The sequence below is a fragment of the Zingiber officinale genome, chromosome 11A (genome assembly GCF_018446385.1).
Source record: "Zingiber officinale cultivar Zhangliang chromosome 11A, Zo_v1.1, whole genome shotgun sequence".
NCBI lineage: Eukaryota > Viridiplantae > Streptophyta > Magnoliopsida > Zingiberales > Zingiberaceae > Zingiber > Zingiber officinale.
The window spans coordinates 56,320,521-56,333,627 of record NC_056006.1 but is presented as its reverse complement, the minus strand read 5'-3'; the positions used below and the strand labels follow the sequence as shown (position 1 = coordinate 56,333,627).

General features: G+C 35.3%; 1 protein-coding gene across 1 annotated transcript; it reads right to left on the bottom strand.

The window, feature by feature from the left end:
• Positions 1-4,925: 4,925 nt before the first annotated feature.
• Positions 4,926-12,824, bottom strand: LOC122032756 (uncharacterized protein At2g24330-like). Its single transcript, XM_042592070.1, has 5 exons — positions 12,485-12,824; positions 11,103-11,247; positions 6,093-6,202; positions 5,461-5,869; positions 4,926-5,369 (listed from the first exon to the last, which is right to left on the bottom strand). Exons 1-5 carry the CDS (start codon positions 12,728-12,730, stop codon positions 5,056-5,058), a joined length of 1,224 nt encoding a protein of 407 aa, XP_042448004.1. The 5' UTR covers positions 12,731-12,824; the 3' UTR covers positions 4,926-5,055.
• Positions 12,825-13,107: the final 283 nt, after the last annotated feature.

Sequence of the window (13,107 nt, the reverse complement as noted above, 5' to 3'; positions counted from 1 at the left end):
GCGATGATATAGGGAAACTACTCTTAATCATTCCTAGTCGAGTATTAACATTCAGGGACAATGTTAATGCAATAATACTAGCATGTAGGTCAACTTGATGAATTGATCTCACAAGTCATAGATATAGAGATATCAAGTTGACACATGGGTATGCATTAGAGAATGTATACTGAATGACTCGCCATGAGAAAGTATCATGGATCGTTATATGAGTGTCATATACTTTCTCATGTGGCTATTAGTATGACTACTAGTCCTTGGACCTGAAGTCACCATGGATCCCGACATAAGGAGTTATGTACTTTGGTTTCGTCAAACGTCACCCGTAACTGGGTAGACTATAAAGGCGATTACTGGGTATGTAACGAATTATACAGAGGGATGTGAGTGATGTAGATGGGATCTATCCCTCCTATATGACGGGAGAGACATCGGTATTCTTGATAGAGTGAGACCACGGCATGGTTATGCCCAAATGAGTCAATATGAGATATTGAGCTCATTTGTTTTAGTGAGTCTACTTGGAGTTCAAGATTTAGATTGATCAGAGGATGACACGGTCTATGCCTCACATTGATCAATCTAGATGTCTAGGATAGAAGGACACTTGTCATATATTGTGAGGAGTCACAATTAGCAGTCACAAGGTGATGTTGGATCTCAACATTCTTGTAACTTGGGTAGCAATGATGTATTGCTAGATGTTGCTCATTGCTTATGTTTCTAAAGGAGTTTAGAAACATTGCCAACGTTACAAGAACCTATTGGGTCACACACAAAGAACAAGTGGATGGAGATTAGGTTCATATGATGAACCAATTGGATTAGGTTCATATGATGCACCAAAGATTGGATTCGGATTAATTCAAATTAGACTTATTGAGTTAGACTCAATTAGATTCAATTGTTGAATGAGTCTAATTTAAATTTGATTCATTGAGTCAATTTATATTAATGAATTGAGATTCATTAAATTAAAATTGACTTGAATCAAAGGTTGGATTTAACTCAACAAGTAAGAAAATTGGTCAATTTTGACTTGACCAAATGGAAGTTGAAACATCAAGTTTGACTTGATGTATTGCCACATCATGAAGGTTGACTCATCCTACATGGCATGACTAATCTTGCCACATCATCTCTACCTCATTATAGTGTGCCACCTCATGGAGGTTACACATCCCATTCACTTAATGTGGCCGGCCACATTAAATGAGGGGGTTACAAGATGTGGCCGGCCACACTAATGCTTGTGGAGGTTTTGTTTTGTGGTATTGATGGGTGTTCATTGTTGCATCTTCTTCCTTGGGTTCTTCCTCCTCCTTTACTACTGTTGCCGTGGGTTTCAAGCAAGGAAGAAGAAAGGTGAGTGAATATAATCCAAGAAGAAAGGTTAGTGAAAGTCACATAGAGTTTTTAGAGGAGTGTGTTCTCTTCTTTTCTTTTCTTCATCTTCCAATCCTATCCGAGAGCATCAAGAAGTGCTAGCACACTTGTGGTGTTCTCTTCTCCATCCTTGAGTGTTAGAGAACACTTCTTGTTCGTGTGGATACTTCTAGAGGATTGTCTACGTTGACAATCTTGAGATCCGGCGTACCTTGGACTTGCGGGATTGCGAAGGGCTTCGCTTCAAAGGTATAACCTTTTTCCCTTGTAGATCTAAGTGTAGATCTAGGTAAACTCGTACTCGTCGTTTTTCGAAAAAAAAAAATTCTTTGCACTGATCCGTTGGCTAGGGAGTTTCGGGGTTTCCGCGACGCGAAAAAGCGATTTTCGCTACCCGAAAAACCCAACAGTTTTATCAGTCAACTGGTAAATGACCGTTGGCAAACCGTTGGTGCTGCAATATAGCCGTTGGCTACCTCCAACGGTAGCACCAGTCGACTGATGATTTTGCTAGTCGACTGGTGCCGAGATGGGTTGATATGATGATCAACTCTTTTCTCTTATTTATAGGAAGCTTTGGGGCTTGAAGGAGGTTACTCATGCTTGTTAAATAACTCCTAGTCTTTGCCCAAAGCTTTCAAGTCTACTCTCTTCCTCCCAAACCTAAACTTCATCATTGTAAAGAAGAAGAGATCCTTTGTGAGAGGTTTGCTCCACTGAGAAGGAGAAAGCTCTAGTCGGAGATTGTCGAGGATTGATCCACCGAAGGATCAAGGGTTCATCCACCTCAAGGACACATCGTGGAGTAGGAGCAAGCAATCTCCGAACCACGTTACATTGAGCTTGTTAGTGATTTGGTATTCCTTCTTTATTGTTTTCATTAGTTAGTTGTATTTCCGCTTGTACGCTAACTTTTGTAGGAGAAGCAATCAAAATTAGGGGTGGCCTAGCTATCCAACCCCCCTTCAAATCGGCCACCGATCCCCTACAGGTTGTGGTCGTCAGAAGCTATCAGAGGTTGAGGTCGAAGAGAACCAACTCGGCGAGGATGCCTCCGCTTGAGGGAGTATAGGGGTTGAGAGATCTAGGATGGGCGAGGTCCTAGGGGGATGTCTGACTTGCTCAGGAGCGATGAGAAGGTGATTCACCTAGACAGGTTCCCTCTGATACATTAGCTTGGATGCCCAAGACCTAAGACTTTAGCCAAGCAAGAAGAATGAGAACCTGAGGTTTCTTTCTTGCATGAGTGATTGTGGAAAAGGAGATATGAAAGACAATTAGACTATAAGTGAAATAGGACTTTAGAAGTTAAAAGTTCTTTCAATTAGAAAATTTAAGAAGATCATATCTTGATCATCTTCCAACTTTAAGATGTGGATACTCAAGATGATGTGAACCCAAACTGTTAGAACATATTCATTTTTTTTTTACCTAAGTGTCTATACATGGTTACCTCAAAGTTGTAATGGTTCAATATCATTTCATGGACTCATTAATGGTTTTTCTAGTTGCCATTGGGGAAGATTACTAGCTTTAACGAGCTTACACAAAGTTTTAAAGATTATTTCTTCAATTGGCATTAGTCAATTTTCTGAAGTGGGGATAGTTTGATGCCACTGAAACAAGGGAGAAAACCATCCTTAATTGTCCTTGGGCTATGATGTAGTGATAAGCACTCCTTATGCATTCAGGGTTAAAAACTAAGGAGTGTAAGAAATTTATCTCCCGTGTTTGAACCATTGGGATTGCTAGACCATTGTATGGATTATCATTTGTATTTTTAGATTTACACTGATGATCAGTGAAAAATTTTTATAGTGTTGAATTAGTACCTCTAGGATTAATCAGATGTTAAAACCTAGATACCTAGATTAAAATAAAAAATAGAAGTTATCAATTTTTAAAGAGGATGTTGTCTTCAAATTTTTCTTAAAGTTCTCCAAGTTCTCATACTACTTGCCCACTCTCTCATCGAAAGTAACATGCCTAAATGTGAGAGAGAGTGAACAACTATAGTCTATGGATGGTATAATATAAGATAAGGTGGTGGATATGACGTCTCAATGTGTTGAGCAAAGTAGTTTATCTAAGAGATGAGTTGATTTCGATAGACGCTCAATAACTTACAATGCTATTGGAAATCAAGTATTAAAATTTATTACTACCTCAGTTATTAGGGATGAATTAGTACAATATATTAAATTTTAAATTGCATATCATATACTATGCTAAAAAGTTCAATATAAAAAAATTTTATACTGATATCGTATTAAAATTTTGATACTAAAATTTTGATATATCAAATTTTTGTATGATATAAATTTTATACTATTTATAGTAAAATTTTGATATCGATATGGTATATCAAAAGTTTGATATAAATTCCATAATGATATTGAAAATTTTGATATAGTATAATACTATATCAAATTTTTTGATGTATTATTAAATCCATATGGTTCAATATATTTTAGTACAATATATATAATATATTATATTTTTGATATTTTCCCATCACATTATATTTTATCTACGTTTCGCGTAATATTATTATTACCATAGTGATTACGCTTATAAATGAGGCAGCATTTATCTAAAATTTTTAATCGACAATTAATTCGGAATAGCCCATCTACACAAGTTTATAGGTTTAAAAGTTGTCAGCGTGAAAATATAACGAAATCTCATGGGTGGTGGATCAGATCGACTAAGAGGACAGAGACACGTTCTTTTTTGGTAAAAAAAAATTAAAGAAAGTTACTGATTTTCATTCACAATATTGTTATAGTAATTTTGATTTCTAACATACTTCAAATTATTAAATAATTATAGTCAAAAAAAAATTAATACCATGAAAACTACTCTCATTCACAATATTGTTATAGTAATTTTGATTTCTAACATACTTCAAATTATTATATAATTATAGTCAAAAAAAAATTAATACCATGAAAACTACTCAAATATTGGTTAAAATTATTTTAATTTAGTTAAAACTGGTTAAATGCTATGTAGCATTTTTGCAAAATTAAAAATATAATACCATTTTGATATTTTTTTTAAAAATAGAGTACTTTAATAAAAAAAAGCGCTTTTCTTCATTTTTCACTTGGTACTAAAAAAATTAAATAAAAATTAAAAGAGAGTCTTTATTTTTAAATTAAGAGAACACCCCATACTGAAAAATAAAAATAAAAGGCATATAGCAATTCTAGTTAAAATTGTTAATTGTTAAAATTTTAGGATAAATTATCTTCATTATTTATCTATAAAATACTGTTTTTTTTTCCGGCCCAACGACCTGCAACAAACCAAAAATATTGCACTAAGATTGTAACAGACTGACTTTCGATTAAATACACAAGTGTAATAAATTTAATAAAATATGCACATATTTGAAACAAACCAATAAATACATCAAGTGATGATATATTTCAAAGATAGAACAAATCTTTATTATTATTTTTATAGTGGAACCAAAATAAACACAGTAAATACCAAGGCCGTCTATTTTCAGAAATAGAATACACCTCAGAACCGAATCAAATGGACACGAGCAAATCTATAATTACTTACAACCATCTACCGATTGGTTTTAATATACACGTGAGAAGCAATTTCCACTCTAACAAAGAGAAAAAGGTTACCTTCTCAAAGAAACACAACTTTTCAACTAACAGGATTAACCAACTCTCTCTCACCAGTTTTTTCATTTAACAAACCTGAAATTCTAGTCGCATCATCATACTTGTTCTCGCTAGCATCTCCAAGATTCTCTTTTACCAATGCGGTGGCATTCTTAGTAGTTAAATTGGTGTTGTTCTCACTTTGATACGTATTATCGCTATCTGTTAAAGAGGTAGGTGTGTTCTTCCCAGAACTAGAACTCATTTCATGTTCTTCCTGATGCCTTTGTCCATTTAATCCATGGCAGTGGGGACAGTAATAGGTTATGTAGGGAAAATCCACTTTCTTGGCTAAACCTGCACATATTCAACCTGTAAGTTTTGTTGAAGTTGGAGAAAGCTACAATCATGTTTTCACTAGGAGAATATAAAACACCTTATCACTTACCATTGTGCATGTGACAGTGGGCACAAATCAGAGCGTAGCACTGAGTTGGATCCTCTCCCACGAGCAAGGCTGCTAATCGAGAAAGCCAACTCCCTTCGCTGAAGACTGAAGCTTTGAAGGGTTCCACAACTCTTTGCTTTGGAGAGCTAATTCTTGGATTGGTGGCAAATTCATTAAAGGCTTCATCAATTAACTCAGAAGTTGTGTTACTCCCAGCATTGGGAGCTATTACATGTGATGGTTTCCTGTTACGCAACCCAGAAGATTGCAGTAGCTCAACATCATGACTTTTTCCTGATGGATCGGAAATTTCATCTCCTACTTGGAGTTTTAAGCCAGAATCGGCACCGAGCTTAGATGCCAAAACAGTTGCTGCAGCTGCCTTAGCAGCAGGATCAAGATCATACCTCTGGATTAGAAGTTTGTCAATCAGTAACAAGTCAATCAAAGCCATACTTTGACTATCCGTTGAACAAACTTTGTAATATGTCAGGAAGTGGTGGAACGCACAGAGCATAAGTTTGGTTAAATACGGAAATTTATATCACAGATAATACTGCTTTAGTTTCAATGAGAGCATAACCAATAAGAGTTTCATGAAGCAATATGAGAGTAAAAAACAAGAAAGGGACCTGAATAAGTTGTTGTGTAGTGTAATAATTTGTTTTCTCTTTGAGTTCATCAATGGTTTCTTGCCTCTCAGCACGAAGCCTCTCAAGGTGTTTCTGGTCCTTCCTATCAACTGTAAAGATAGTGCAATAATGATTTCCAATTACTAAAATCAAAATATTCTAACTTTTTGTTGGCACAGTTTGGCAACGTTTTCTGCTATCCAACAGATGAGCATGAAAAATTAAACGAATAGACAGTCAATTGAAAAACTGAATAAGATATTATATCTGAAGATTCGTAAATACCAAGTTTGGAAGTAATACATCATTTTCAGGTAAGAATGGTTAAATATTCCACCAATTTGTTACAGTTAGAAAAATCAAAGACAAAAGATAAGGAAATGAGGAACCAAATTGAAAACGGGTAAACTAGTGTAATATTACAGGTTCGATGAAGCTAAACCACACTACTATAAAAATTACAGCCCAATCTAACAGCAGAAGTAATATAATGCCAGTGAAGTTGTTAAGTTTGGGAAAAAAAAGAAATATTCTATTATATAAAGATATATAAGATTCAATATAAAACCCTTAAGTCTAAAATATAGACCGTCTAATTACTCTAATATCTTTTACACTCTTCATCAAAGTAGAACATAGATACTTCAATATCTATCTTGGTACATCAACCAAAAAAAGCTTTGATTAATGGGAATTTATTTTTTAAAAATTTTTAAATTTTGTAAAAGTATATTCAGGCATATCCCTTTATTTAGAGAAATAAGCTAATTACAGTAGTTTAAATTGGTAATTGTAATGACTAGAAAATAGAGAATTTATCTCAAATTTGATTGAGTCCTTTTGCAATTAGGATTATTTATTTCTAGGAATATTTTTAGTTTATTTTCAATTTTGTTTTGTTTGGGTTGAAGTTTTTAAATTATTCAGCTATTTCATAATAATATTTCATTTTGGTGTCACAACAATTTGTTTCAAAGTTGAATTTCTAATTTGGGATTTGATACCCATCCCTCTTTTGCCACTTCATCATAACTTTCCCTTGCGTATTCAACTAGATCATTTGCTCTTTGTTTATTGCCCACCTATCTTCCACAAGTGCACCGCCACCAATGACCCTATGATGTAATCACCCCTACCAACACCACGACCATCTTTCCTTTAGCTCCTTCTGCTACCTTCTATAATGTATATTCTCTATCCTAAACACATGACTCCTACGCCCATTATCACAAATGGCAAGATTTAAAATCTCGATCCGTGCCGAGGCTTCGATTATAGACTAGAACGATATAATTTCAGTACCGTATCATGTCGTGCCGAATTAATATTTTTTTAAATATAAAACAAATTAACTAAAAATAAAAAATTTAATCTAAATATTTAAAAATAAAACAATAGAAAAAATTATATATATATATATATATATATATATATATATATATATGTTAAATTAATGAGATAATTTTATTAGGCATTAATTAAACATATCTAAATGATCCCAATCATAGTTAAGAATTGATTAAAATTATTAACCAAAGTTATTCAATTAAATCTAAGTTAAAATCTTTCCCTCACTGTTCTATCCCACTATTTTTCCCACCTATTTCGCGCCAAGATGAGTCGCTGGCCCGTGCGACACCTCTGGACGCATCATTAAGCCAATGTGATGCCTCCAGACGCGTCACCAAGCTAGCATGATGCCTTCCGATGAGTGGCCGACAACCCCTGAGCCAGTGCGACATATCCGGACTCGTCGTAAGGCCAACGCAATGCCTCCATACACATCGCTTGGCAGCACGATGCCTCCAAATGCATCATTGGGCCCACGGGGCCTTGGAACACAAGCGTGCTTGTGTCGGTCCACGAGTGAAAGGAAATGTTTCATCCGTATAGGGCAAAACGGAATGAGATTTTAAACTATAACCAATGGACTACTATCAAATCACCTACTTCCTATGCCTCCTCCAAACTTCACTATCTCAATGGAGATCCTTCCACCATCTCATCCCCGTCACCACACTCTTACTTTTCCCCTAAGGTGGTTCTCACCATTTCTTGCAAAAAAATAAACACCTGGAGATCCATTTTGCATGTTGGAAGCCAACCAACATCTATCCTTTATTAACCAAATAATCCACTTATACAAATCCTCCAATATCAATTCAGTCCTTCTCTGATCCCTTTCCCTATGCCCGAAGCAAACCAAAGGTTAGTTGCTACTGAATCAATGACATTAGAAACTTGGATTTAGTCAACATTTCCATGTGTTAGTTGTACTACTTAATTTAGATAATTTTTCTATCACCTATCCTACTTCCGCTAGCTATCAGCAAACGACACCCACATAGCTCACTTATACCAACCCTCGGCAACCCATACCTATAGGACCTAGGTTTGTTCATCTTCTACAATCATGTTCACTAGAACTAGAGAATGAGATGCGGCCTACGTCTACTTTTTCAACACTCGAACTAAAACCCCTCAACCATAAAATCTTCATAAGATTAAGCCTTTGTTGGTGGCGAGAGAACCTACTTTAGCATCTTCCCGACAATCTTGATATCATCATCTTGCACTTCAAAAAACTTGCCCAAGTGAAAGCCTCTCTTCTCGTCACCTTTGATACAGGAGATGATGTAGCACAACCTTACACAAAGGAAATCTCATAGAGAACTCAAAGTAGAAATTTTATTGATTGAAAGATATTCAGTACATTGAACAAGTCTTCTTCATTTTGGTTTTATCTCCATACAAATTTATAGGATAGGCTTAATCAGCCTAAATGAAATTTTAAATTTTCACTATATATCTAATTATGCTTCACAATCCCAAGATAAATCAATGGTAGAAGTCACACCTTCTTAGAGTCATTTATGCATTGAGAATAGAGTCCAAATATAAAAATTCACAAAATCACTTAGTGACTTACCTCATCTCTAATCTCAAGAGAAAATTAGAGACCTAGAGATACACAACCAATGATAGTCTCAACCTCACATAGTAATTCCTTTATTGAGAAGAAAGTATTTTTTTTAATGGAAGACTCATACATAGCCCAAAAGAGTCTCCTAATAGACTATTCCCTTTAAAAAAGTATCCATGTGACACTAGTAATTTAACCACTGAAACTCTTTTCATATTGTTATCTTATTTGTTCAAACATTTCCTAAAATCGATGATGCCTTAATTGAACCTTCTAAATAGTTCCTAGTCAATTTTTTCATTGAGCCTCTAAAGCCTCACAATCCTTTAATCAAGCCTCCTAAACAACACCCTTACAATCCACCACCTTCAAGGCACATTCCTCATGCCATCTAGACTTATAATTATGGCACTACTGTAAGGAACCAAAAGCATCAACTAAACTAAATGAATAATGACCAATTTGCACTATAAATTTCTCATTTACTAATTGATGACTTTGCTTGTAACCAATTTGTTAACAAATTTTTTAGTATGTGTCCATTTATAGCCTCTTTTAAATTTAAAACATGTTAATCTATTCATTTGGTTCCTTTATCTCCTTTTAGCTGACAAGTTAGAGCTCTATTGTGTGCATAAGAGATACATATGTCGATATTACATGAATAATTTCAATAACTAATTATTATTATAAAGAATATGTTATGCACCTCTCAAACTAAAATACAACTATGTAAGGTATATCTATACATATATTGGCCTAAATAATCCTACAACAACTCTTCCAAAAGCATTACATTAAATTCTATCATCCCTTACTATGAAAAAACTTTATGATAGTTCTTAATTGTTTATCTTGTCAACTTATTCAAATATTAGCTCAAATTTTGAATTAGAAGATATGCTAAATTATAGAGAAGCATCCAAATTCCCATCCTTGCATGCTGGCTTTGACATAGGTCATGCTTCTCTAATCTTAGTGCCAACAATCACATCTTGAGTTTTATCATTTTCACATCTTGAGAGTTTGTGGTTGTTGCTGGAGTGAAGAGGCATACTCATTGGGAAAAATCTACAATCTCACACTAGACTAGGTGAAGGACGATTTCATCAAAGGAACTCAAAAAATCCCATGAGGCTAACTCATCAGCACACCTGTATGTCGAGGCATCATAGGAATAGGAACAATAGTTAGATTTGTAAGCTATTTTCTCATGCAAGAAAAATATATGTCAAAGATGAGTAGGTGGACATAGTTGCAGAGGAAATCACATGTTATTAGAGACGAATAGAGAGAGCAGGTGGATGAGGGGAGACGGATGACCTTCTAAGGAATGGAATACCTCTTTTGGAACACTTTAATGCTAAAAGGGTGCTCTAATACCATGATGAGTTTGGAGAAAAAGGAGAAATTCTATTTTTATTGTTATAAAGGGATAATTATATGTGTATGTATTGACTCAATAATAGAATTCCTAAACTTAAAATATCAATGTAGTACTAGACTCACAGTACCTAACACCTAGTAGCGCTAATACCTTTAAGAGAAGCAATCAAGTCATTTTCTTGTCATGTTAAACTAACTTCTTCTATAAAATTGCATAAACAATTCCATACTTTGAGTCACTTGGAAGTAAATGTTGCATCTATTCTAATATGCATCTACACTAGTTTGTTAATTTGTTAGACCTAACCAATTACATCATCTGAAGATAAAAAGAAACAAATGTTTAGAAGATGCATAAGTATGGCACGTTGGGGGAAGGAGATTTGCTGTCAAGATGAAATCTCCTAATAGTTTTAACTACCATCTCTTCTTATGGTCTAAGTGGCTGGTTAGATGTATATATTTCAAAATAGCACATTGATACTTTTTTAATGCTAACCTGTAAGAATGTGCTCTCTTTGTGAAATTGATACACACTATCTATGTGCATGAGTTACAGAAAATGTAAAAAAAAGATAGGTGAACAACTTTAAATGCAAACAAATTTTGTTTTGTAGAATATATGATACAAAGAGTTGCAATAATTGAAAGATAATATTGGAAAATTGTCTAATGTTGGGTGAAGAATTTTAGATATTTACGCAATCTTGTGAGGCTCAAAAGTGATGAGTACATAACAGTTGACAAGCCAGGTAATATAAGCATAGGCAACACGCGAATAGATCTCATCTTCCAATCCAAATCTTCTGATCTTGTGCTAGCTATAGCATAGCTCACGGCTACAACCTGGGATGTGGAAAGGTGCAATGAAATTTTAGTAGGATAAAATATGGTTCATGCAAAGAACACCAATTGTAGACATAGATTTAACAAGACAAGCTAAATGAGCAACATATTAGGAGCTACCATGGACAATTCGCTTAATTGAATTCAACTAAAGCAAGAAAAGATAACATTTAAAAATTCATATTTGAGAAGAATTGGACTTTTGTAACTCATGAAATACCATATCATGATTTCATTTGGCTTCCTTGTAAATCAGTCAATGGTGGAAACATAGATTCTGCTTTTTTAGATAATCTACAATTGAAGCCCTCAAGCCTCCACATTTTTTTGACCAAGACAGATAAAACCCAAGACCTTGGCAGCATATCCTTAACGCCCTTACCAGCTGAGCTAGCTGGCACCCTCGTAGACGCTGGTTTGGAAAAGTTGTTTCTACTGTTAATTTGGACAGCAACATGCTAACATGGATAAGAAACAGGACTCCTGCTAAATAAGTTGGCAAAGGCGACTGCGCTCGCCTTTAGGGCCCCCGCCAATCCGTCCAAGGGCCAACACGGGGAGGTAAATCGCGGGTAACTACTAGCCCTTGGAATAGTGACTAGCGCATGAGGGAGGCAATTATCTCGGTTATGCCGAGATTCAAACCCCAGACCTCAAGTTGGTAGCACCTACGCTAGCCACTAGACCATCCTGAGGGGACGGACTCCTGCTAAATAAGAACAATAAAAGGGACGCCTTGATTATGCCAATAATAATGTTGCAGACACTATTGTCCACAAAAATGGCTTAGAGGTTCAAGTAGATTGGTGAGAAAATTTGGTTTTACATGGTAAATTAAAGGAAAAGCACACTGTAGGTGTAGGCTTTATTATAATCTGGATTCTGGAACAGAAGATTGAAAAACATCAACTAGATAATTATACTAAGAATTTGATGCATAAAATACACTACATATAATCAAATTATCATATTTTCTCTAAAAATGCAATCTTATTATCATGTCAATTCCTCATGCAAAATTCCGATCAAATTGCAACTCTTTTCCATTAATCATTGCTAGCTAGAATTATCAGTGTCCTATTTTGTGGACGTTTACGAATTGGTTAAATCAACCTTTCAATTCCACGCTTTTTAGCATACTAAATCTTCCACTTGGATAACCGACTTATTAGAAAAACAATGCGTCTACATAAAAAAAGGATCGCCATTTTCGAATCTCTATCAACAGAAAACCCACCTCGATAATGACGGAGAGGAAGATGACGTTCCTGGCGATCTTCCGAGACGACTGCGCCCTTCTCTTCAAACGGGAGTGGATCGACGCCTCCTCCTTGGAAATGTGCTCCAACTTCTTCTGGATGTCATTGTCCGCGGCGAAGATGCCTCTCAGGAGCCGGGAGAGGAAGCTCCTGCGCTGCTGCCTCTTTGGAGTCAGCGGCGAGTCCGGATCGCCCACGGGGAAGAGAGCGGTTTCTTCTGCCATCTCCAGGACGAGAAGGATCGAAGGGGGGAAAAAATGGTCACTTGGAATGGAACTGCGGAGAGGATAACGCCGGTGGGTTTGTGAAGCGGCTTCTTAGTGGTCAAGAAAAGGAGATGCAGCCACGTAAGAGAGAGACGAAACAGACTCAAAAATTAGTTTATTTAGTTGATTTTGATAAATAAATAAATAAATTTATTTGATTGTTGCTATAATGTTTTATTTTTATTTTGGGAAAATCACATTAATTCAATTTCAATACACCATGTTTTAATTAATTATGCTCTTAGATTTTTTTTCCCCTCAAACATACTCTAAATCAAATATTTTTTTTTAGTTTCGGACATCTCATTTTTTAAAAAAAAATAGCACTTTATCAT